General features: G+C 39.8%; 1 protein-coding gene across 47 annotated transcripts in view; it reads right to left on the bottom strand.

The window, feature by feature from the left end:
- The window catches only part of FOXP1 (forkhead box P1), a 724,900-nt gene that overhangs the window by 267,864 nt on the left and 429,715 nt on the right, over positions 1-27,321 (bottom strand). For 44 of the 47 annotated variants that reach the window (XM_084840386.1, XM_084840360.1, XM_084840382.1 and 41 more), the window contains one exon: positions 19,997-20,178. Coding sequence is in view for 43 of the 47 variants with exons in the window: in XM_084840360.1 (XP_084696486.1) it covers positions 19,997-20,167 (171 nt within the window). In the remaining 4 variants the exon portion in view is untranslated. Of the gene's footprint in view, positions 1-19,996; positions 20,179-27,321 lie in introns of those variants that run through there. The other 3 variants (XM_084840391.1, XM_084840408.1, XM_084840410.1) reach the window with 1 other exon arrangement.

Below are 27,321 nucleotides of genomic sequence, written 5' to 3'. Positions count from 1 at the left end.
ATCTGGTGATGGAAGCATTCAGCTTAAATATTTTGATTCACCCTTACTTAATGCATGTAGGATCAAGGTGAAAATATTGTAATATAAGCCTCAATACATATGTTCAAGTCTGGTGTAAGTGTTACATGTAAGGGGAAAGCTACTGGCATCTGTCTATCTATATGTCTGTCTATTGTGCATTAACCACACTGGAGTAATATTGAGTTGGATATTGGAATTCCTACTAATTTACAAATCCACAAACCATCCCAGATAGAAGAATTATTTCACTGTTACAATTTTCCATGCTACACAAAATTTGACCACAGTTATCCTGCAATAACTGATTTTATTTATTACGTGACCTTCCTCGAACAGGGGTGCACATGTGGGGATAATCTCAATTTACCCTTACAACAGCCCTATGACATAGGGTAGTAGTCTAAGGGATAGTGACTTGCTCAAGATCACCCAGTGAAGATAATGACTAGTGACAGTCTAAACTTAGTTTTCTCAGTCCATCTCCAACACTCTGTGTATCTCACCACATTGGCTCTCAAGTGATATGGGCTGGTGGTCAAAACTTGGAAGATGTTCTTCATTTTAACAGTCCCCTGCAATACCATCCTCGTGTACTCCTCTTGATACAAAAGGTAGAGTCTATGCCCAGGCTGGACTTCTTTTCTACTACATTTATAATAAGCCTTATACTATAATTAGTGTTTTGACTGGTTAAATGTAGTGGGCAGGTGAGAATTACATCATCTAATTATCAGTGGCTGGTCAGGTAGGCTACAGGGCAAGGGGGCAGGTGAAGGGCTCTCCTTATACACACACACACACACTTTTTCCCATCCACTTGCTGCTGCTTCCACCCTTGTGTTAATGAAGGTCAGACAGATGTGCCACAAGACCTTGATTGCATGGAGGTGGCAGCAGTACTGAAGGGCTACAAGGTAAGGAACTGGGGAGTGGTCTCTCTCTCTCAACTTTCCTACCGTTACTCTTTCATTCATCTTTCATGCTGCTATTGATACTATTGAGGGCAAAGACAGGACAGGCTTTGGAAAGGCCACTCCAGTGAGCCAGTATAAGAAGCCATTTGTTACTTAAGCTCCTGACTGAACTGGATGTCCTGTATTATCAAGGAGATCAGTTGCCCTGCTATTTGGGTGGTATGCCCCACATATCATGACCCTAAAACCTTCATTTTGTCGCAAAGGTCTGGTAAGGGAAGAGTTAATGACCAGTCAGGGCACAAGAGCTATCATTCAAATTTGCTTACCGATAACCTAATTAAATTAGGATGCATGTTTAGAAAGAAAAAAAAAGTCCTACAACTCCCAGCATTCTCCAGCCAGCCATGCTGGCTGGGGAATGCTAGGAGTTGTAGGACTGTTTTCTGTCTAAACATGCATAGGATGGCACCCCTGATCAAGAGCAACCCCCCGGTTAACAAGGAATGGGGACTCTAGAATTTGCAAACATCTCTGATTGCTGTGTCACTATCCTAATCCAGCTACTCCAGGTAAAGTTAAGATCAGCCAATCCAGAACTTTGGTGGGAAAAATATTTATTCATAAAGCACCACTATCACTGTAAACACATTAGCAATCAATAATGGTCATCACTGCTTGCATACAACACCAATTCAACCTACCACTCCTTGTGCAGAGGTCAGGGCCCCTGCAGTCCACCCCCTCCCCAAAAACACAACTGCAAGAAACAGGCAGTATCATCCCTTTAAAAAAAAAATCCACAGCAGTAGGAGTGCTGCTCAGGTAAGTGCCTGCTGAGGCAACTGCAGCCATGCCTTGCTCCACCTTCATTTCCTATCAACATTGATTCTGTCTTGGAAACAAAGATGGAGGCCGGCACATGTGGCTGAAGCCAGGGTGCAGGTGCTTTGCTGTAACATTTTTTTATTTTATTTTTTAGAAAAAGAACCACTTCCCAAGAGCAGCTGATAAGTAGAGACGAGGGAAGAGCAGAGAGACTAAGCTTGGCTTGGTGTCCTCCCCATCATCCCAGTCCCCCCACCCACAATTTACCAGACATGCATCAGAGAAGGGGTTCCTTCTTTAAAAAACAACAACAACAAAAACAACAGTTGCCCATGCTGGCCCCAGTTCCTTATCACAGAATCATAGAAGGCCTCCTCCTAAACTAAACCTAGAACTGAGATATGCAACACTCCAAATCTCCTCTTTATTTCCACCCCTCCTCTGAAAGAGGCAAATACCATTTTAATCTTTCACTTTCCAATTTTGCTCTATCATCATTCTGCCTCTCTCTTCACACTGCTCAATCCCATGTCACAACATCTTACATTTCCCCATGTATTTAGGCCTCCAAATCTGCCTGCCAAATCCCTGATACCTACTCCATTCCTTGTTTGGCAAACCATAACTTCCCTGCTTTCATCTTTCTTTGTCCATATACATGGCTGTTGGTCCATAGCTGTTGAGTTACTCTAACCAATTTCTCTACTGAAGTCATGCATTGGGGTAATCTAGTATATTTTGTAATAAAACGTACATTCTTTTATTCAAGTCTTTGTATTTGATAGCTAATATCCCCCTGGTTTAAGCATAAGGCACTATTTCCCTGTGGAGCACCACATCTCTAGGTTTAAGATCTGTGCTCATATATGTCTAATGCTTACATGTGTGACTGGGTCACACAGGTTAACATGTGACATGCTGTAGAAGTTCAGTGTGGTTAAGTGATGGGAGTTATGAACTTCCTTTTGTATATAACTAGAAAATGGACCATCAATTTTAGGCGGGATAGGGGTGTGTGTTTGGGCACCGATGAGGGATTTCTTCGCAATGCCAATCCAAACTCCAGAGGAGGATTTTTCCTCAGAACTGCAGCAGGAGAGGAAAGGGTTAAATTTACCTTCTACTCTGCTACACTCCCAATAATGATCACACACACACACACACACACACACAGTGGCCACATTCAGAAGTCACTTTAAGTTATGGTGGCTTAATAAGCTGCTCACAGTAGCTTATTTAGAAAATAAGCTACTGTTATCCCCCTCACAATCAGCCACATAAGCTATTGTGAGTAGCTTATTTTCCCCACCCTTGCCCCTCCTCCTTCTCCTGTCCTCTGCCAGATGGTATCCCAGCTTCCTTTGCATTGCAGTTTTCATGGAGAAGTGAGCAGCGTCAGTCTCATCATGGAGGGCTGTAAATGCGACACTTCACAGTAGCAGGATTGCACGATCAGGGGAGGGTGTACTGTGCTGCATGCCTATGTTCCCCTATTCCACAGCTGCCTCTTCTTTTTCCTTTTTTTCACAGTAGCAATCAGGGAGGTCTGTCATTGTGTGACTTAGCTGTAGCACGGTCCCACAATAGCACGTTCAGGGGAGGCTGTCATTGTACTGGGAAAGCCTGTACTGTACTGCCTGACTTTGTTTTCTCATGTTGGCGTGGCCAGAAAAGGGAAACAGGGGTGGGGGCTATAACTCCTTCGCAGTTTGTTGGAATGGGGCAAAATTGTACAGGGGGAGTCCCCTCATGTGGAGCCTCCAAAAGCTGTAGTGGATAGCTGTGCAATTTTTGTTTGTGGAAAGTGCACATAAAGGGAAAAAAGGAGGTGGGAGCTATAATTCCCTGGAAGTTTACTGGAATGAGGCAAAATTGCACAGGTGGGGTGCCCTCACTGGGAGCCTTCAGATGCTGTAGTGGATAATTGTGAAATTTTGCCTCTTCATGGAAAAGTGAGCATAAAAAGAAAAGGGGGGTGGGAGCTATAACTTCCTGACAGTTCGCAGGATTGGGGCGAAATTCCACAGGTGGGGACCGCTCATGGGAGCCTCCACCTGCTGTACTGGATAACTCCACAATTTTGTTTGTTCATGGAGTGGTGAGCAGTTCCCCCCCCCTTCACCTATTTTATCCTATTCCACAGTTGCCTCTTTTTTATTTTTCCTTTCCACTTTTGTGTATTTTCACAGTAGCGATCAGGGATACTTCCCTCTACTTTTTCTTTCTCCTAGTCAGAAATGTGCATTTTTTACAGTAGCAATCAGGGAGGCCTGCCACTGTGTGATTTTGCTGTAGAGCGGTAGCGCAATAGCACGATTGGGGGAGGCTGTCATTGCTGGGGGAGAGCTAGTAGTGGCGTCATGCAATAAGAGATCAGGGAAGGCTGTACTGTACTGTAGATGGTCAGAACAGAAAAAGGGGGTGGGAGCTCTACCTCCTTGACAGTTTGTTGGAATGGGCCAAAATTGCACAGCTGAGGTCTCCTCATGGGGACCCTTCAAATGCTGTAGTGGATAATTATGCAATTTTGGTCCTTCACTGAAAAGTGATCAGAGTAGGAAAAAGGGTGTGGGAGCTATAACTCCCTGACAGTTTGCTGGAATTGGGCAAAATTGCAGAGGTGGGGTGCCCTCATGGGGAGCTTCCAGATGCTGTATTGGATAATTGTGCAATTTTGCTTCTTCATGGAAAAGTGAGCAGTTCTTCCCCTATTCCCCTGTTTCTCCCTATTTCCCAAGTTGCACAGTTTCAAAGTAGTGATCAGAGAAGCCTGTAACTTCAAGGAAGTGGGGTAGCGCAATAGCGTGAGGCTGTCATTGTACTAGGGGAAAGCTGTCATTTTGTAACTGTGGTGTGGTATCAAACAAGCTGTGCTGCGGTTGTCCCTGGGCTGCTTGTCAGATCTCGGAAACTGCAGACTGGAGAAGAGTGGCCACAGTGGTTTTGGCTGCTTTTACCAGGCGACTCTGTAGGCAATCAGAATAAGCCACAGTGAATGCCAGACGTCACAATAACCCACTGTGGGTTAAATAACCCTTACTGCAGACCGTGGGTTATCAGAATGAGTTATTTCAGCCAAAAAAGCCATTATGGATTAAAAAAATACTTGACAGATGACACGAAAACCAATGATGGGTTAAATAAGCCATTGTGGCTTATTTAACCCATCATGGATTATTGTGACATCCGAACCCAGTCTCTGTTTGCATTTTTAAAAATCTGCATGTTAAATGCAGAGACACATTTAAGTCATATCTCTTTTGTCCCATAGTATCACAGGTAGTTGATTAATATGCACATTTCCTGCCTTTTCCAAAGTATCCATCTATTGACACCCACCACTAGAAGATTTTGTCATAAAACAAGATAACACTACAAGAAACAAGCTATCCTGGAACATTAGGAAATACTGTGATAAATGGAAAGGAGTGCTAAATGACTGAGAGGATTATATGCGTTGCATAGCATAATGGAATACAAGAAACAGTCACACACTTTTCTCCTATCTGCAGTTTTATCTACTCCTTCTCCTTCCAAAATGAGCAATATTTGTGTAAGCAGCTCAAGTAGCTTGGAAAACTGAATTTCTGGTTCCACTGGTCTTAGCTTGAAGAGTACAGTTAAAGAGAAGGGTTGTCCAAAATATAGGGAACTATCAAGAGAAACCACACCTGTGAAACACCCACATGGTTCTGGGACAATCTATATTTTTCAACCACTTTATCGACTTGTGAATAAGTGAATGATGATTAACTCCTGCCATGAAGTAAACACATTTTTTTAAATCTTCCACTAAAATCTTTCAAAGAAATCTAGTTCTAAACCGGAGAGCTGAGGCCACTCTGTGCTTTGTAAAATAACAAGACCTTAATCTATTTACAGCACAATTCTATACATGCCTACTCAGAAGTAAGTCCTGTTGTGTTCAATGGGGCTTACTCCCAGGTAAGTGGGCATAGCATTGCAGCCTTAGAAAATGATAAATGGTGAATTTTAACAAAGAATCATATGTATTTTCATCCCAAGTTATGCCTTCCATGCTGAGCTACATTGCCTTACTTATAGTATTGGGGAAGCATTCACAGGCACAAACAGAAGGAGGAGCCCACATAAACAGTAGATCACTAAAAGTCACAGCCATCAACAATTTGCAAATGAGGAACAAAAACTTGGGTTTTATGTCTCAAGAGAAAAATCTGTATTTTCCTTGCAATATATTAATCCTTTAACATATCACCATAGTACCTCAGTCACAATTTTAACCAATGGTATTTTTTATTTATTATGCCAAACTACTGGCATGACATTCATGCTCTTGCATTCTGGGTAGAAGAAAAACAGCTAGTTAACAAAACATCTGAAAGAATTAAAAGAAGCAACCTACTCTGTGAGCAAAGAAACACTGCTAATCACTGCTAAGCCTTTATAATCCAGTCTTCACACAAGTTAAAAGTATAGAGCTATGTATAAAGTAGCTTCAAAAGGTCTCTGCTAATCAATAGAACTTGGAATGATTTTGTGATAAAAATGGGGGAAAGCGTATTCCATTTTGTATTCTTCTTTCCTGTTGTGAAAAAGGTTCAAATGTGCTACACAATACTGAATATATGTGTCATTCCCTGTGCCTGTCAGTCAATGACAGCTGTTCCAGATCCCTAAATAAAGTTTATAGTTTAAAGGATCATGTTTGTGTACCTATACAAAACAGCAATTTAAAAAATTATCAAACAGAAAATGGCCTGCTTTAAATTTCTCTATAAAGTATATGCCGTGAACGGAATTTCTTGTACCTTCTCGAGTATCAAAGAAATTAAATAATTTTAATAGATCCACCATTTCTTGAAAGCTAATAATTTAACTGCTAGCACTAATTAAAAATCACAGAACTGAAGGGGGAGAAGCAGAATATATTCCAGCAGGGAATCCAAGCTTTCTGTTATGTATCCATGCGCTTCATTACATACACAGACATTTCCCATTTTCCAGCTCCTTCTACTGTACTGGGAGCTGCTCTTGAAGGTTGCGTTGCCAGTGCCTGCTCTACAGAGTTTTCTCCAATGTTTCGAAGATGAAGGAAATCATTCTAGGACATGGGAGCCCTTTTCTTGACATCATGTGAAGTTGTTGATGTTATGATAAGGGTGATGATGCCCAAAATAGCTAAGGCGTTCATAAGACTGCTGTATGGTGTGTGTGCATCTCTTTTTACCCCACTCTTGTTCTTGGGGTGGGGGTGAGGTTGTATATCCCTCACTCCAAATAAAGTTTTGATGGAGTTCATGATGTCTTGAGTGAAACTTGAATATAAAACTCTTCTGCATTAGTCCTGTCAAATTCTTCTACTCTGTGTAGGCTTTCTAATGTCATGGAATGTGACATGAAGGAACACACACACACACACACAAGGAAAATGTGTAGGTGTATTGTAGCAGTGTGTGCATAGCATGTAAATTACATTCATAATTGTGCAGCTTTGCTCACCCACTAGAAAAATTCTTGCAGATGCCCATTGGCCCAATGTATGAGTGATTAAGAAAGGCTGCTGGTAGAAACTTCCCAACCACAAGGGTATTGCTACAATATCATGTTTCCTCTATCTCTGTAGCATTGTAAACTACCAGCATAAGGAGGTTTAAGAACTATCATTTCCCATCCAGCAAGTCAGTGACCCAAAGGCAAATGCCAGTGAGATATTTGTTAAAAAGACAAAAATCTACACATGCAATGGACTCCATGGCCACCAAACTTAGAACAAACTTCAAAACTCACACTGTTGAAAATGGGGGTGGCAGAGAAGGACCCCTTTGGACAAACTAAGGCTGAAATCCTATATCCACTTACCTGGAAGAAATCCCCACTGAACTCAGTGGACCTTACTTCTGAGTAGAAAGATATCTAGGAATGAACTCAGTCAGATTTACTTCTGAGTAGCATATATGGGATTGTGCTGTTAGAGTAATTAACATCTGAGTGCACATCACTTGATCACATATTACTCAAACACTCCTAGCTGAAGATCAGAATTGCCTCCATGAGAGAGACTTATTTGAAATTATATGAAATCCTCAATGGCTGAAAAATATATGGTTTGAAAAGAAAAGAAAAACTCATCACCTGTTAACCAACCATACTATATATAAATAAATACTTCATTATTTAAACAGGTTATGAATATTTTTCATGTTCATTAAAAAAGAGAGAAAAATCATAATGGCTAACACCAATGTACAAACTAGTGACACAGATGGCAATGCTCAATTTACACTTACAAAGTGAAACCTGAAAAAAATATTTATATTTTTGTACGTTTTAACTGACAAGAAATATTTGGTTTACCTGGGCCTTGAAACATGAAAATGAGCAAGTGTGAATCAAGTTTAAATTTAAAAGCTGTGTGAAATGAGCTGTTCATGAGAGCTTCAAAATTTACAGAGTGAATACTATTCTCACTTACAGAAAACTTTCCAATTTCTAGTACTTCAGTCCTAGCCAGCAGAACCAATGGTGAGGAATCATGGGAGCCAATGTTTGGAGGGCCACAAGTTAGTCACCCCTGCTTTATACAAATCTGTGGTCCGACTATACTTGGAATACTATGTTCAGTTCCAGTCTCTGCACCTCAAAAAGGATACTGCAAAGCAGAAAAATGTGCAAAAAAGGGGAACTAAAGCGATCAAGGAGTTGGAGCAACTCCCCTATGAGCTGTTTAATTTAGAAAAAGCGTGAGTCAAGTGAGACGTAACAGAGGTGTACAAAATTATGCATGGTGTGGAGAAAGTGGATAGGCAGACATTTTTCTCCTTCTCTCAAAATACTACAACCCAGGGTCATCCCATGAGTTGATTGGTGGGAGAACCAGGATAGATAAAACCAAGGACTTCTTCACACAGCACATAGTTAAACTATGGAATTCACTACCACAAGATGTAGTGAAGGCTGCCAACTTGGACAGCTTTAAAGAGGGATTAGGCAAATTCATGGAGGATAAAGCTTTAAATGGCTACTAGTCATGATGCTACATATTACCTCCAGTATCAGAGGCAGTATATGGCTGTATATCAGTTGCTGGGGAAATGAGTGGGATGGTGCTACTGCACTCATGCCCTGTGAACAGAATGCTAGTCTAGATACACCACAGATCTGATCCAGGATGGCTCTTCTTATATTCTTACTCTGAATTGTACTTGGAAATGGAGCAGCAGCCAGTGCAGCTGTTGACGCACTGGCTGGATATGTTGCCTAAAGCTGGCCCCAGTTAGTCAAGTAATGTAGCAACTATATTTTGTACTAACTGAACTTTCTGGGAAATATTCAAAGGCAGCCCCACATGCAGTAGTCCAGTAGAGAGAAAACTAGGGCATTAATATTATCCTATAGCTGACTGATGTTTTACCTAAACTGATCTCTTGCCATTATGTAAAATCTAAACAGGTAGGAGGGAAACCATTCTGTGATCAAGCCACTGATGTAACTTAAAATACTCCTTTAGGTGGCATAGTTTACATACTTGGGTGTTCGTTTGTCAATATAGTACATACTGGTAGTTTTTTTAAACCAATTTTGTTTACACTAGTATGATGATTGGAAAATGTATCTTTTTAAAAAGGAAAGTGTGGGGGAGGGGAAACTAGATCAATGAAAATATGGCATAGAAAAAACACATTTTCACCCTATTCTCTGGAACTTCACAAACATAAGATGCACTGCAAGTTGTATCTCATTTCCCTATTCAAACATTCATATTTTCCTTTGAGGATCTAATTTAGCTCTTTAGAAGTGTTCACAGAGTTGTTCCCCCACCCTTTCTTTTAAAGAAGAAAGTCATTTAAGTACAGACTTCAAAAGACAGCCTCCATGTTGCTCAAATGGCGGGATGTCAAAGAAATGAGCTTATAATTTCACACATACAAGTGGATTTGCAAAACTATGTATTTTTTTGTAAAACTCTGATTTACATTCTATGTTTTAGATACAAAAGAAGAAAACATCATGACAGTAGAACAGATTAGCAATTTATCCCAACTGTCAAAGGTAATTTGCAAAGCAATCCTATGCACTGTGTTCAGTAGAGCTCATTCCCAGGTAAACGTGCACAGGATTGCAGCCTTGAACTTTGACCATCAAGAGAAAATAGCAGAAGTAATAAAAATATACATAATGTATTGGTTTTTTATTATTTAAAGAAAATCAGAGATCTTTAGAAAAAAGTTTTTTATCTTAATGCTATTTTTTCCTCTTATGGACTGCAGTTTTTATATTTCTACGTTCTCAAAGCTAGAGCTTTTCCTCTGAGAAGCAAAAGGCATTTTACACACAATTTTCTATCTACTGGAAGAGGTATATTGTGCCCTTCAGTGAACATAAAATTGATATTATCATGTCTTAGTTTATATATCACTACTTAACCTTCAGATTAAAAGTTATTAGATTTGAATGACTAAAAGACATCGTGTCACCTTCTGTTCAACACTGGGTGATCAGAGAACTTGAGGGAGAAAGGCAAGAATAATAAGCATGCTTTGCTGGTACAATTCCCCATCATCTTCAACAGACTCCCACTTGCAAAAGACACTGAAGGCTATGGCTTACAAGTATGTACATGAAAATAATGGTGACAGGAACAAATTCCTTTCTAATACCAAAGTGGACATAGTCCCCTTCCAAATGATTCACTGCCTCCTCCTGAAAACCCCCCAACCATTATACTCCAACCAATAACAATAGATATAAAATTCTAGAACCAGCCCTATAGAATTGATGGGAGACCAGAAAATATTGGTCATATTTTCCCTCACAATATTGGAAGCCACTTCACCTAAGCCAAGACACCCTGAGAGAAAGGGTGGTAAGTCAAAAGCCATCCCACACTTCACCCATTATTACTTGACTAGCAAATTACTATATTATATACTATAAATATGTAATATAAATCTTTATTTTCCCTCCTCCTCCAAACAGTCACTCCCAAATGCTAAAAAAGGAACTGGTAGGAATATAAAGGCTTAAATCCAAGATCACACAAATATACTGCCCCTCACCCCCTCTCTCCCGCAGCTCCCACACACCTCCCAAATGTACCCCAGAGGGCCCCTAATCCTCTGGAGCAGATTTGGGTTGTGTACAGGAGGAAGAGAAAACCATTCCTTCAGTAGTTCCATTCTGCTGCCACACTGTCAGTATTGGATACAACGCATAGGTTGGTGTTGCATCAGAATAGTGAAATACGAAACTGGATATAATCCTTAGGACTTGAAAGTAGTTCAGTCTATACTTTAAATAACTCTTTCAATGGCAACAGCAGTTTAATAATTACGTTGTTGATCTGCTCAACAAAGGAGTCTCAGCATTCATTCTCCTTTAAAGAGACAATCAAATTCAGCTGTGCCCAATTATGTTAATATGGGATACAGATATTTTTAAATCAGATATGAAGTTTGGGAGTTTAGTTCAGGAGATCAGCCAGCTCTAGAATCAATGCAGCCAAAGAACAGCTGCAATTTGCAAACTCCTTTCCTCCTATTCTAACACTTAGAACTGTTAGTAGATTTACACCAGATTGGGGGAGATGTATTTAATAATGATCACCTCAGCCCATGATGTATTACCACCCAGAATTGGGCTCTCACCCAGAATTAGGGTAATGCAAGGAGCTAGAAAATGGCAGGAAACTCTAGAGATCTAGACTGTAGTTAAATCTGTAAATCAGAAAGAGGGGTTCACCTGACATGTGGACCCAGCCTGTAGAAGCTGAGCATGTCACTATCAGGTCAGTGATTAATGATGTCCTGGATCCTGAACCAGGCTCTTGAGGGATGGCAGGTGGGGGTTCAGACAATGCATCACCACCAACCTCTGGTCAACAAGCCAAACCAGGAAGAAGCCTCTTGAACAGCAGTAAGCCAGAAAAGGTCATGTCATAAGGCCTTAATCCCTACAAAGACTTATGCCACTGTTCTTTGCCACAGACCTGTTGTGCTATGATTTTGCTTGGAAATCAATATATTGCTTGTTTATAACCACACTCCCTGATTACCATTTAGGGTGTTAGCTGGTCCAGATTTTTCATTTTCATTTTTTTAAAGTAAAAGTCTAGCCCTTAGAGTACCAGAGATATTGAGGGAAATGTAATGGCCCAATTGTTCAATGAGAAATAAGCTTGCTACTGCTTTGCAACTTGTTAGCCAATGTGGAAGCTGCTGTTATGAGTGAGGTGCAATTGACCAAAGAAAACTGAAAAAAGCTATCAATAGATCCATTAGCAGGCCAGAACATGATGAAGAGAAAATGGATTTTGGTATGTATTGCGGGATAACATTCCTCTAGATTGGAAGTGTCTTCTCATAATCAGAGGAATGTCCTCTAAATCATTATACAGTAATTTCTTAAGCCAGCTGAAAAGTCTACTCGTACATAACTGAGGAGCAGGTGTACGGCTACGTATTGTTGAAGCAGCAGGGGAAGCGGGACATAACAGTCTGCCACATCTCTCCCTAAGTTGGTTCGTTGTGGTCTCAGACTTGGAGATGAAAGGCAGGCAGAACTTAGGAAAAAAACTGCTCTTTCATGGCATGAGCAAATAGCCAGGTATCTGCTGTGCCTTCCCCAATTTGTGTGGTATATGCTAGAAGCAAACACACAGCACTTGTAGAAAATGCCTGGATTTAATATGTTTGACATGCATGAACACAAATAGAATGCAAATTGCACTTTATTTGACAAGATTATCCCCATGTCACTGAAATTGATATGTTATCCGTATCAATGGCAAGAGGATCCTGTTCAACACCTAACAATGCAATCTTATATATGTCTACCCAAAAGTAAACTCCATTGGAGAGATCAAAGCCTCTGTCCCACCCTTACTGATCCTGTTGGGTAACAGGGTGCACAGGGAGAGCCATCCCCACACATCCTGTTTTCCTACAGAATCAGGATCCCCACTGCCCACCAAACAGCTGTATTGCTGTGAAACAGGGTGTGTGAGAACTACTCTCCTTGTGTGCCGTATTGGGTGGCAGCAGTGGTGAGGGGGGAATGGGAAACTGCAGTGGCCCACACAAGCAGCCTCCAAGGGCCCACAGGCTACGGATTACCTACCCTGGTGAATAAGATTGCAGCCTCGAAGCCTTATGGGCAAAGTAGAGTGTACCAACTTATTTCTTATTACTTCTATTATTTGGGGGTACGTTAAGGAAACATAGTTCGGAGAAAAAGAACATACAGAGCTTTTTTCAAATTATCCTTAACAACCGAAACTTGTGCACACACTAAACCAGTTATTTAACATAAGTCTTCAAAAGGTTATGAGTGACTCTTCATAACTACACTGAGCTGAAGTTCAAAGACAAAGTGATTAAAGGAAACTTTTCCTATGTGAAGTGTTATTGCTCTGTTTAAACTTCCATCTTGTTCTGCTTGCATATGTAGCACTATTCTATTTTGTGATAAAAACAGTCACCTCCTAACCCTTTTTTTAAACTAATGTGAGAATGCTACCTAAAAGCACACTCCACTTCATCAGCTGAGCTATAAGGTTTACATTATACAGACATTATCAATTGTGCCAGCTCACTGCTGGTTTGTCAATAATTGCAAGAACTTGTGTGAGTGTAACCTTCCACATGTGAGAGATTTTCCCCTCTTAAATGAACACTGATAAAACTTTAATTTGCCGTTCTTGCAAAATAATGTAGCTACAAACAACATAGCTAACCCTATCCACAAAGTCCTGGTTCCTAAAAATTCAAAGGAATGTTGGATTACATATAGAAAAAGAGTGTTTGGCACTATTTAAAACCATGGTATCAAAATGAAACATTCTATAGTTGAGGAAATTTCTGCTGTTATGCAACACAGCTTTTCAGGTTGTCTTATGATATCCTCGAATTCAATTTTCCCATCTCTCCTTTTAAAGCTGTAGCAATACTTTACTTTATTTCCCTAAAATTTCACAAGAAATGACAAAGTACAATGCTGCAAAGCATTCGCTACAGCCAAATGCTAGACATTTTTAAAGCAGTTAGGGTTGCATGCACTGATACATGAACAAAAATCCCAACCATAATTGCTACAACAAGTATTTATTATTTTCATGGTCATATTTTCTGTGGTCCAGCATGACCTAAAACAGCCTCTAGTGATGCTGATCTTTTGGTACACACTTCATAGGATGTGATGTTACCTTCCAGCAATTTGATGCTCCCAGAGCACTCCAAGCATCTCATTTCCTTGTCAAAGCTTCTGTCCTCTTTCTCCAGAATCTCAACTCCACATCTTTCTAGGAATTATGAGCCCTCCAAGGCTACTCCAGTCCAGTGTTCAACTTGGGTACCTTCACTCATGGTCCAATTATTTGGGATATGTGATGACCCACATTATTCTATATTGATGCTATTCAAGTCTTGTAGGGTGATTATTCTCAACAAAGCTCTGCACTCAAGCAGGCTCTTCAAAGAAAAACCTGACATACCTGAACTGTGAAACATTTTGCCAGAAAAGAATCTGTCTCGAAGTTGATATTGAAGGCTGCTTCTGATATTATGTATTAAAATATTGTGCACACACCCATATTCTAATACATGTTCAAATATCACAGAAGAAGCATCTGTTTTCCAGCAGACACTCAGTCCAGAAAATATCAATTTTTGCTAGTATAAGATACGCAGATCATCCTTTCTAGATAGCATTTGCTTTCAACAGTTGTGTTCTGTTGCAGAGGAGCTTCAGATGTGCTAGCTCTCTGATACATGTATTGTGCACTATGTATTTAAAAGGCATTACCTGTGACACCTTGGCTCAAGAATCCATTTTGGCTCTGGAAGGCGTAGCCTGAAAAGCTGCCCGGAAGGTTGTTAGGGCTCTGGGCGCAGAGGCACAAGAACCCAAGTATATATGCTTCCTCCTTGATTAGATTTAAGAGAGTTGTTCCCTGTGACCATGGAACATGCAAATGGCTGCCTGACTGCCATACCAACACCCAGCTGACTAATCCACAAGGGTATGTTTGAACTGGCCAATCAAAAGCCCAGGTCAGAAAACTGGCCCAGCCCTGAAGCATCTCCACCTCCCAGACAGGTCAGCAAGGTCAACCACTACCTGAGCACCCCTGATGACACCTTTTGTATTATGCAACTTGATGTAGCTAGCCAGATGTAAATTAATCAAGGTGTAAGAAACCTCCCTGAGATTTCTATTAATTAGCTGGAATCAAAATATTCCCTTTGCTTTGATCCATCCTGGGTTCAGCCTCTGAGCCATCGAGCTCTTAGTACCTTTTATTTCAAACCCTATAAATTCCTTGGAGTTCTGGCAGTCAGTGTTCATTCTTCCTGCTTGGGCATTCTTTACATTGGTGTGTCTCAGTTCTGAGAATAACCTGGGGTCTGACTAGCTTTAATATAGTGTCTTGTGACTCTTTCCAAGCATGATTCTCTGTTCTGCTCTGGTGCCATTCCCAGGTTTCCAAGGGCCAGAGTTTCCCCTTGTGTTTTCCAACTGAACCACCTTATTGCTGCATTTGCCCAGAGAAATCCATTACCTTGTAATCCCAGAGGGAGAGCTTTACTAACCCTGGCAAAGTGTCCATTGAGTCCCAAAGCCAGGTTCCATACATGGAGGGATGCAATTTGGCCTGCAAAGCCACACAGGCACTCTGTAGCCTCACTGGCAAGACTTTCCATCTAAATCTATATTTAGCCAAATTGTTGTGGCTCCCAGGTCCCTAAAAAACAGTTTAGCCTCCATTCAGTCTGCCCATCCTCGCCAGTCCAGAAGTTATTCTTTTGGCTATTTCTGAATAACAGGGTGTTCAAGAGTGTCAGAGCAACTTGAGGTGTTTGCTCCATTTTAAAAATTGGAATCAAAACTGAGAAACTCGAAAACAGTCTGTGCCTACAGCACTTTTCTAACTTTTTGCAACCAACCAGGAAATGAACTCCTTTGGGCTCCACTTCCTCTGAACTTAGGTTATAATATTCTCTCTTGCTCTATTTCTTTTCCTTTTGTCATAAATCACTGCTCTTCATGATTTTTCAAGTAGGAGCCACTTTGGCTCTAGGCATCACCAGTGAGACCACTTGGGGGCCTTTCATGGGCCATGAGGGGCCTATCTTCCCCTGCCAGTAAAGTAATACCTGAGGTTTTTCCTATGGTCAAGTTGACATGGGCAGCTACTTTATAAACTGGATTTTTCCCTTTCTTAATCCCTGGTTCTTGCATGATAGGCAGAAGTAAAGCAGGGGATGAACTGAGATAAGCTCCTTTTTATAGAGAAGCACACACCTCTCGTCCTCTTTGTTCATAGCAAATATACATGTTCCTGCACGTGTAAGGAATATTGGAATGCAGATCTTCCTTATGAATAGCAACTACAGAAGTGCATAAATGTTTATCTTTGTTCACATTAATGAACATCTAATGACACAAGACTGACTACAACTAAAGACTTTATCCTCTATGTATATCAGTTACTGGTATTTCCTGAAATTAATGTTGAATGCATGGCAATTGCCTGCCAAGTTGTACCTCTTGCTATGATCAACCAACAAACCAAAAACAGAAACCTTAATTTGATATGAGTTTGCAAACAATACTTTTGGTTAATTATGGTTTTGTGTAATGTTTTAATTGACAAACCATTGTTATGTCCCTGCCTTTGGAGGCCACGATACCATACAACTGAGAGTGTTGAGATGACAATGAAAGCTGAAAAGCAGTCCAAACCATGGTTTGGGTTCTAAACTATGTTTAAAGCAAACCATGGTTTGGTGTAATGTCTAAATTAAGCCAGTCTGGTTTTGCTGGAATCTGGATGGTACACTTTACTAGCATGTCCTAATTTTTAATGCTTTTAATATTTGTGGAAGACAGTGATGTGACACAGCAAAAATGTATACATTCATGCCTTCCTAATATAAAAATATTATTTCCAGATTGTTGGGAATAATATGTATACATTTGAAAGTTAGTATTTTAGATTTTTTTTTCTTTGCAGGACATTTATTTATTAAATTTATAAATTGCAACCTCTGCCTACCAGTTGCTGGGGCAACGTACAATAAAAATATCATTAAAATGTATCATAAAACCAAGAAAAGCAGGAACAAAAAAGGCACTATACCATAAAATCTGAGAGCAGCATTAAAATTAAAAAAGTGATATAAAATGTCATACAGCATTAAAAGCCCAATAAAACAGAACAGCATTTACTGCCCATATAAAGCAAAATAAAGAAGGAACCAATTGCACCTCCCTTGGGAGGGAGTTCCACAAAGATACCCACCTTCATAACACCAACCTTATGGAAGGGGCTCACTCATTTAGCTTATCCACACAGTCGTACTACGGTCCCATGTAAGAAGATTAAAGATTAAAGTCACAGCAACAAGCTGTGCTCTCCTTAACTGCTGCTCATTCAGTAGTGAAAAGAGAACTTCTAACTATGGGTGGGAGGGAGCTGTTACACTCATGCCCTGATTGTGGGTTCCTGATCAACAGCCAGTTGGCCACTGTGTGAACAGAATGTTGGACTAGATGGACCCCTGGTCTCTTCTTATGTTCTTAACTGAGTGCTCACCTTGCTCTTGACATGTTTGTACCTCCCATTTCAGGGAGGAAGGGATGAGCACCAATTCTCTGCTAAAGCTCTAGAAGTTTCTGAACCTGATCCTGGCAAGCACTGATCCCATAGGGAGGACTGCACAAATCCCACAAAAAAACAAGATACTTCACACAGCAGCAAAGCAGAAAGCACCGCTTACTGATATATCAGACAATGTAATACAGTTGTCAAAAATAATTTACATTGCAATGCTGTCAGGAAACAGCAGTTTTACTTAACAGCCATTCAGATTGATTGAATCAGCATTTTACAGCAAGCATTCTGTTAAGTGACCTGAGAGCATATGTTGTATAGGGAGAAACAACTAAACAGTATGCTGTATGCTCACATTAGCTGTTTGGAAACATTTTTTTCCCTTTTTCAGCACTTAAAAGTACCCAGAAGATCTGAAAACCAATACATTGTGATATAGGTTTTGAGGATTGTTTGGATATTAGTCTTTACACAAACACACACACACAGAATATGAATATGTTATTAAATTGGCATTGTTTTGCTTCATCAAAGAAAATGCTATGACATAATAAAAGGAATGAGTATGGAGACCCACTGAGAAGACTGTAAGCCAAAGGTGATTTATGTGAACCAAAGGCGAAACAGAAAGTTATAACTAAATGCAAACTCAGTACCCGTTCCTGTAAATTCCATGAATGAAATTCATGGGTGATATAAATGTCCTTGCAATTTCAGTCTCTTGTTTCCAGGGCATATGGAAGGCAGCATGACTAGCTACTCTGGCCAGGTATTGGAAATGGGCTGTGGGGCACTTAGTTCTCTCTTTGGAATGCATTGCTGCTTCTCCTTAAGTACCCAAATGGGCTGCCACTGAGTGATATGACACATTACATGCATGATTAAGGTATTACTTCACTCAACAGTGACCCCTCTGGTTGATTACGGAGGAGCCTTGATTATAGACAGGTTAGAAGGTAGTAGCCCTGATTCTGATTAATACTTCGTGAAAAGAGAGAAAAGGCTAAGTTCAGTATTGTTAACAGGTAGGGTGCTGCTACAGCTGTACACTTTTTTCCTGTATGCCAGTAAAAAAGACAGAGAAGAAGCAAACAGGACTAGAAAGCTGCACAATGCTCAGATCACACACTACAGTGGAATCTGTTTATTTTAATGTGAAGCCTCTTAGAAAGAAGGCTTTTCTGTTCTGTGTTGTTCCAACATATTTTACTGTTCTAATTCTTTTCCACTGTCCTATATTAATCAAAGCTGTAACCCCTGTTGTCTTTGCACTACAATTCAGAATGTGCCCCTGGCAAAGAATGAGGGAAAAGTCAACAGGAATTAAGTTTCAGTGCAACTGTTTACTCAACTGTGGCCTGTACTTATTGAAATTTTATCCATGGTTTTGTGTGACTACTGCAGTAATGAATTCAGCATGGCTGTGATTTTCTCACTGATTGTATTCTCACTTCAAGTAAGAAACCTATAGGAAGAAAATGACTGAAATAATTGTCTATTGCATTTAGCATCATGCAAATCTTAAACTGCTAAACTGTAGTGGATTTATGTTGTGTTTTTCCAGGAAAAATATGTGAAGTTGGCTCCTTGCAATGTTTTTTCAACTCCTGTTTTTTCTACTGTACAACAACCTGCTGACAAGATCATCACGCAGTCTAAAAAGTCCTTACACAGCTGCCAAAAGCTTATTTAAATGACTTCAAGGATAGTTTTAGCATTAAATGAGAGCATGGTTTTAGTCATAAACATACTTATGAACCCTCAAAAGCCCACCCTTTCTTCCTTTTAATGATCAACACTTTTTTTTAAGTGCAATTATTATCATCATTCCTCCAAAGTGAGAATATTACATTCACTTCCATCCTTCCCCAGTTCCAATACTACAGAAACACCCAACATGATTTTCCTGCCTAAGGCTGCAATCCTATACACATGAACCTGGTAGTAAGACCCACTGAACTTCATGTAACTTACTTCTGAGTAGGCACGCATAGGATTTTGCTGTAAAAATATTTTTTAAATCTTTTGTTAAGAGAGGTTGTTGCTAACTTGATCATAATCTATTTTATTGTAAAAACAAATATTCACATATTGTTTTGTGCAGACAACAAAATCAGGCTATGCTCTCTGTGGGTTAAATCCAACGTCACGGTAGCAGACATTCTCTTGCACGATGGGACAATCTTTCCCTCCTCTCCCCTCTGTGCCACCCGAAAACCTGCTCTGGAGGGTTTCCCAACCCTCTGGAACTAGTTTTGAAGGTGCATGTGTGTGTGTGCATGTGCGCAAAGGGGGGGGGAATAGCCCCTCCCAGATCCACTGACGAAAGCAGTTGCATCCTGGTTCTGCTGACTGATGCAGCACTGGATCCTGCCCTTTATCTTTCTGATGAATGAATCAAAAGAAGCAATTCCTATATGATACATACAACTTTCTCTTTACATTTGCATTTTACTTTTACAGAACACAAAACACATGGTATCATATACACAGATTCCATATATATTTTCTCAAGTACTTAATTGCTTGAAAATGCCATAGTGTTTTTACATGGTCAAATGCTTCATTTGTTTCTGTCTCTCCCCCGAGTTATAATATGATATTGTAACTTACAGCAAAGTTACAATATAATTTACATTACCTGCTGTTGCTGAAGATGGGCTAGATCTGCAGCACCAATTTCTACTGAAGGCGTCTCTCCGTTTGATCTCACTTCCCGTAGGCTGCACTCTAGTAAGTGGTTACCAGCATTTGCTCCATTCTGAATGGCTGAACCGTTACTTTTTGTCTCAGTCCCAGATTCTTGCATCATGACTCAAAAACCTGAAAAAATTAAGGAAATAAGAAAGGGAAAGTAAAGCAGCTGTTAAAACACTTGTTGTATATAGGGAGATGAGTCTTGCTTTAAAGCTTGCCACAACTGTAAACATTAGTCCTTTCCCTTCATATGATTTATATTTTCATTAATGGTTGAAGCTACCAGTTTATGTTTATCTGTTGGTAGAGCTATATAATTTTAGAAGTAAATTCTTGTTCTAATTATAGCAGCATTTACTCAAGAGCTTTTTCCTCTAAGAATGAATGTAAATATTATACACAAATACATAACATCTGTAATTACATTTCTTTAACTTTATCTAAATACTTAATTTGAACCTTATAATATATTCTATGTAATACATTATGGATATAATTTTAAAAGAAAAAGATAGAAAGCTACACCAGTCTTGCTACCACTTGTTGTGGAAGGATGGTATCAGGGCAGACTTGAGAAATACTCAGACGGCAATTATCCTCCATTATGACCAAACTCCAGATGCTGGACTAGCTAAATTGGAACATTTAGATATTAATAACAAGGGTTCCTAAAGCTAATAATAATCAAGTTGTCTTACCTGAGCATCAACTGAGTAAGGGCTTTGCCCAGCCTATGCTGCAATACCAAGCACTAGCTTCTTATTCACTGCCAAGGCAGAGGAAATTTCTTAGGCCCACTTCTTACATTATGCTAGCAGCATGGGTAACTAGCAAGCTCTGGGCCACACAAATAGCATACACTCAACACCTCCTACACTAGTACTGCACTAGTTTCTGAAATGGGAGATGCTGGTATGCTGATGAACCAGTGTTGGCTCCTCTGACATGGCTATATTCCCACCACACTCAGCATGGGAATAAGCTAGTAGAAATCTGCAGCTAAGATTCTGGCTGATTGGTTCAGATTAATATATGAAATTCAAACTACTCCACTGCTTACAGAGCTTCACAATCCATTTCTGGTAGCCCATTTCAGATCCTGAAAGGGAAACGTAATTATTGTACTTTTATCAGCTACACAGACTGAATAAAACAGTAACCATTTTGCAAATGGCCACTGTTAATAATGTGATTTCACTGTCAGGACTTTCTAGATTTAATTTCCTTCTGACGTCACTGTTCACAGTTCTCTCACCCTGCCCCACCCTATGTACTGAAACATAGACTAACATGGCTCTGGAAACCAAATAATTTATGCAGCTCTTAAATGGTAGTCTTTTCAGTGCTGCAAAAGATGGGAGAAACCACACCTGGCATGATTAGTTTTAGGATCCCCCTGAGGGTCTGGCACTGGGAACCCTATGCCCCTTTGGCTCCTTTACCTGTTCACTGCAAATAGCTTTTCCTATGCCTGGCCATATCTGTAGTCATGACTCACCCTTCCTTCAATTTCATGATTCCACCTCCCATCATTTCCTCAGATCCTGTCTATTCACATTCATGCTTCTTTCAAAGATTCCCTGCCCAGAATTTTTGTCTCTTTCCCAGCACCCCTCTTCCTGCCATAGCAGACAGTCTCTAAGTTACTCACATAAGAAATGTTACAGATCACTATGAATATACTGACTGCCTTATGTCTTAAATTATCGCTATCTTTACGGAAGAATCCTCATTTTAAGAGGACTGTTTGATTTATTCAAGATATACTTTCAAACCTGCAGGGTATGGCCCTCTTCTCTAAAGGCTACTGGAAAATAAAACATCCTCTACCCCAATAGTGCAGTAGAAAAAATAAGAAGTTTGGAGAATAACAAATGGAGGTAAAGGTGATTGCTGTTTATGCAGGCAATCCTAGTCCACCACCCATAAGGGTATAAACAAAAATGGAAACAGTAGTTGTATTGTTCAACCATAAAAGGACTGCCTTGTATAACATATATCTCACTTTGAGACATTTATAAAATATGATTTATGTGGGAGACTACATCAGCAGCAAGCTTCACTCATGCCACCCTGCAATTTAGTCATGACAAGCATTGTGAGCAAGAACTGCTGTTAAAATTGTTTGGTTTATGCATGTTCATTAAAAAAAAATCCTATGCAAGCACTGTTCCCATTGTGTATGATGCAAAGCACAGATAGCATGGCCATAAATGGGCCAACATTTGCCACTATGAGTCCTGACCTTGCAAAGTGCTTTAAAAAAAATAAACAAAAATTCTCACAGCGATGTGGGAAACTGAGTAAGCTTAAGTAATCATGATAGGGCCAGGCATTTATGGATCTCTTCCTGCAAGGAAGCTCCAGAAGCAGCACTGATAAAGGGTGCCATCTTCTACTGATGTGTGGTACCATTTTTAAGTGGTACCACATGCTATTCTTCCCCTCTTTGTTACTTCGATTACTGTAGCTGATTTCTCAGAGTCAGGTGGCAAATAGAAGGCTATTAGAGGATGGGCTCACGTCTCCTAAACAATTTCAGTGCTGGACTGAAGCATTTACCTCTATTTATGTTTGAGAAAAGGTAGCAACACCAATGGTTCCCTTTGCTGCATAGTGGCCCATCTGTGACCCATAGCAGTGCTAAATCCTGAAAGTTTGGGAAGTGACAACTGGGTAATGTGGGTTCTACTGTTTACAGCCATGTGGTGACAGAAGTTTTCTGTTCTTTTCAAAATTTATATATTTGGTGAAATTTACTGTCTTCCATGGTCCATAAATAGCCTCTCCTCAAACATTTTGCAACTCAAAGAATGTGGAAACTATGGGGATAACCAAGGTGGTTACGGAACACATCCCTTCCTTATTTGGAGTTGAGTGTTTATTTGGGCTGCCCCTGGCCTCCAGTTTAAAGATGCCAGCCACAGGTTCCTGTGCTTTTCTTCAGATTGTCAAGATCGCCTTAGGGCAAGGAAATGCCTAGCCAACTAAGGCATCCTCCTACCTAAGCCTTGGGGGCCAGAGGTGGAGCAAGGAATAGCTATGGAGGATCTGATGCCATTTTAGAGTTTCTGTGAACTAAGCATATAAAGCATTCATCAGCATGTGATCACACCATGCTGATGAATGCTGATCACATGGGGGTTGGACTCGATGGCCTTGTAGGCCCCTTCCAACCCTACTATTCTATGATACTACTATTCTATGACACCACTGGATCAGATAAATTAGTGGGGCGGGGTGGACTCCTGATGTTTAAATTTATTAAAACTCTTTTAATGAGAAAGGGGTGAATTAATGAAATCATTAATAATGTTGATAAAGTGAAATATTCCAGATAGCAAAAGAATGGGATAGCGAACTGATACTGTTTTCGTTGGTACATGTAAGCCACGAGTGCCTTGGCTATCAGAGAGAAGGGAAAAGAGAATGGTCAAGAATGGACCACTTCCCATGAGCTACCCAATTTTTATTTCTGGCATGGGGCTCCCGTATGTGGCATTTCACGAACAACCATCTCCTCTCTCTATGTAATAAAGATTCTTATTAGCGAGCATCTAAATGCTGGGCTGTCAGTGAAGATACAATCTCTTTGAGGAACATCACTGCTGCAAAATTTGTGTCAAAATGAAGCCTTTATTTTTAATGTTTGGGAAAGATTTTGAGCTAACAAATAAAATCTGTCTTTATTCCAGGGCAGTTAATTAAGGTTGACCAAGTCAGGCAGAAGTAAATTAACTTGGCTGATCAATTATTTATATGAAGCAGAATAAATGCCCTTAAAGAACTTGGCCCAGTCATTTAAGGATGTGTAAATTAAACTAAACACAGATTTATGTAATATATTTCTATGGAGAGAAGAGCTAATGCTAAAATCTGTCTGAAGTAAGTGATTAAATGGTAAGACCTGGTCCCAAAGCCTTCACATCTGGTAAGCATACTGGTCACTAAGTCCATTTAACAATTTTCCCCACAAGGATAAACTTGTTAGTGAAAACAGTTAATTTTTCATTTTAACATAGATCTAATTTTTTAATTATATGAGGTGGAAGCAGCTTTAACACTTGCCATCTATCCTATGGCAATTCGCTACATGTTTCTGTCAGGCCTAAGTATCTGTTCTAAGCTTGTGTAAGCAGTAGTAGGCAACTGTAGTAGGCCCATAAGCTAAAGCTAGTTTATGAACGATTCTGGGCAGGCTCACCATGTCTCTATACTGGCTGTGAGGAGTCTTTTATCGGCACCTAACCTCCTCATGGCTGCCTTCAAGAGGAAAAAGAAACTTTCAGAAACAAACAGGCTGCACTGCCCACACATTTCCTGTAGTCTCTCATCTTCTCAGGAAAGGCTGGTCACTGATATGGGGCTTTCAGCTTCAGCTACAAAAATGGTGGTGTCAGCAAGTGAATATGAAGAAGGTGAAGTAACTTGGTCCCATGTTCTTATATTGACTCCATTGGCCAATTGAGCTGATGCCCAGTGATGTATACTATGAATTTAGCACACTGTATTTTAACTTAAATATGTTTCTAAGGCTGCAATCCTACAGATGTTTAGACAGAAAAAAAACCCTGCCAGCATGCGCTGGCTATCATGTCTGGTTGGGGAATGCTGGGAGTTGTAGGACTTTTCTCTGTCTAAACATGCATAGGGTTACATCCTAAATTGTTTATTAAGTGGAGACTGGACATGCATCCACTGATGCTCCTATGTTGGCATCTGTCCCTGCCCTTTCTAGGATGTAGCTGTTCCACTCTGTTCCCTTTATGTAGCAACCTTTTTCTGGTTAGTTTGTTTTTTGGTCATGGACAATATATCTAGCATTTCCTGGAAAGTGAAGTAGGACCTACTAACTTTGCTTATGCTGCTGCAGCTTATGCCAAGCCATAATAAATGGAGCATGTAAGTTTCAATTAACTGGACTAGATGACCTCTAAAAACATTAAATGAATTTATATGAATGTTAAAATCATTTTGAAATGATAATGAATATGTTGGAAGAACAACAACAACAACAATAATAGCAGCAGCAACCATTTCCTTACCGCCTAATAGCCAAAGCTATTTAGGAGGTTCACAAAACAACATTATCTGAATATGTTAAAATAATTTTATCTTATTTAGAGGAAGATCCAAAGAAGCCTTTTAAAAATTACCTGCAGAATAACTGAGCATAATAACAATTAAATGTTTGTAAAGCTCTTGGAAAGGCACCATGAACATTATATAGCCCAACACAGAGGGAAAGATTAAATGCAATACACTTCATCAGACCAGATGCATCTTTTGCAAATGCCATTATAAAATTGTTAGTTTTTAAGATGCCAGAGGTCTTTTTGGTCTTTTCCCCGCTTTCTGCAAAAGAAAATCTTGTACAGAGCTACCAAGATGCAACAGCCTAACGCTATGCAAGCTACTTTAATTAGTTAAATAAATTCAAAAAAAGGTCTCTTATATATACACACCCATGCATGTACTCATGAGTGTGCAGTGCACGTACCCACACGGCTCTGTGCATGGTTTTGGAATCTATGATTTTGACTGGTTAAGGGACATTTTGATAAGTTTTCCTCAATAACTAACTGAGCAGATAGAACTCAGCATCACAAACCATTCAGAATATTGGGAGTTCTTTCAAGAAACAATTTACATGAATCAGCATCATGTTCCACCATACGTAAAGGTGGTACTGTCTGTTTCTGAGACTAATTTTTGTGGATAGGTAGTAAGTATTAAAACAACAGTAGGGAATTAATGAGAGAAGCTTTTACCATAAATGTGAAACATGCCAATGAACAAGAAAAATAATTCTGGGGAAAACATTCGGTGGTAGTGGTGAGGTTTTCTAAATTTTGTTTTGTTTTTATGTATCTCTGTGTTTAGGCTAACAGGCTAATTTAATGAATTTAAATTAGTCTTTGAGACTTCAAAGGCTGTAGAACATAAAATAAAGACTGACACTACCACTTTATAGTTGTAAACAGAAAAAAAATCAGAATAATTGGACTTCGTTACATGAGGCCTCAAAAAGCCCAGGAACAATGCATTTTTGCTCTTATGCAAGGACCCTCCTCCTATACAGAATTTTCATAATTATAACAGAAAGGCATAAATTTTCTAATGCATGGCAGCTCAAAAAGTAATCAAGAGAATGAGCCTGAGGGCTATTTTAATGTATGCAAAGCTAGTGACCCACAGTAAATGGGAGGTAGGCTTCAATGAATGCAAAGCAATGCACACATACTAAAGACCTGGTCTGATGAGGGACGACTAAAATTAACACCCAATTAATTTCCAAATTGACAAACAAATGAAACCCATAAATCTACTTTCTCATTAATTTTCTTGTGGTATAATTTAAAGCAGTAATATGAGGGCAAAAACTGAGCATTATCCATCATAAATATCAAAAAAGATAGCACTGTAACACCATAAATTATGCATATTACCTGTTGTTAAAAATGATTAATGTATTATCAACTTTATCACACACTGTCTATGTCTAGACATATCCGAAATCTGAAATTTCATTTAGTACTTAGGGGGAAAAGGGGCTTCAGATGGAACTGATGGAATTATCAACAGCATATTTCCAGGCTGGCCTTGTGACACAAAGGTAGCTTCTCATGCTGTCATTTGGGAGTTCCTGGGTCAGAACTGGATTCCTCCCAAGCACTGTGTCAGTGGAGGTTGAGCATATTGAAGGGCTGATGCGCTAAACCTCCCAGGGGAAGTGAAACAAATCACAGAGCTCTAAGAGCATCCTCAGTAGCTGACCCACAGACTGGCACTGGCATCTGTTTAGCAAGGGGGCTAGTCACCTCCTGTGCCCTCTTGGCTGTAAGGAAAACAGTGTGCTGATGTGGAGAGGTGGGGAAGAAAAGGTTAAAAACAAAAACTAGAGAAGAGACAGAGATCTAATATAATTCAGTTTGTAAAGAAGTCAAGAGTATCACCTTGTCCAATTGCAATAAAGACGTTTCCTTGTGATCATACAGCTCCCTGAAATTTCTCCAAATTGATCCAAAACCTATCATTCTTGTAAGAAGCTTTAATTTGAAATAACATTTGCCCCAAATCTCCTTACTAGTACCTTTAGCAGCTGCCCCCATCTAACAAAGCTGGTTTGGTGCTTAATTATATATAATAGTGCACCATTCCTTTTCTCATCTCTTTATGACCCAGATGGCAATCGGTGTGTAACAGTATGGGTCTGGGAACTCAAGAGTTGCTGAGGGAATGAAGATGCTCAAACCCAATAAAATACAA

The sequence above is a fragment of the Heloderma suspectum genome, chromosome 2, assembly GCF_057233095.1.
Source record: "Heloderma suspectum isolate Gila_16-S chromosome 2, 16-S_ref, whole genome shotgun sequence".
NCBI classification, from domain to species: Eukaryota; Metazoa; Chordata; class Lepidosauria; order Squamata; family Helodermatidae; genus Heloderma; species Heloderma suspectum.
Note: the sequence above shows the minus strand (reverse complement) of the source record. Positions and strands in the feature narration are given on the sequence as shown.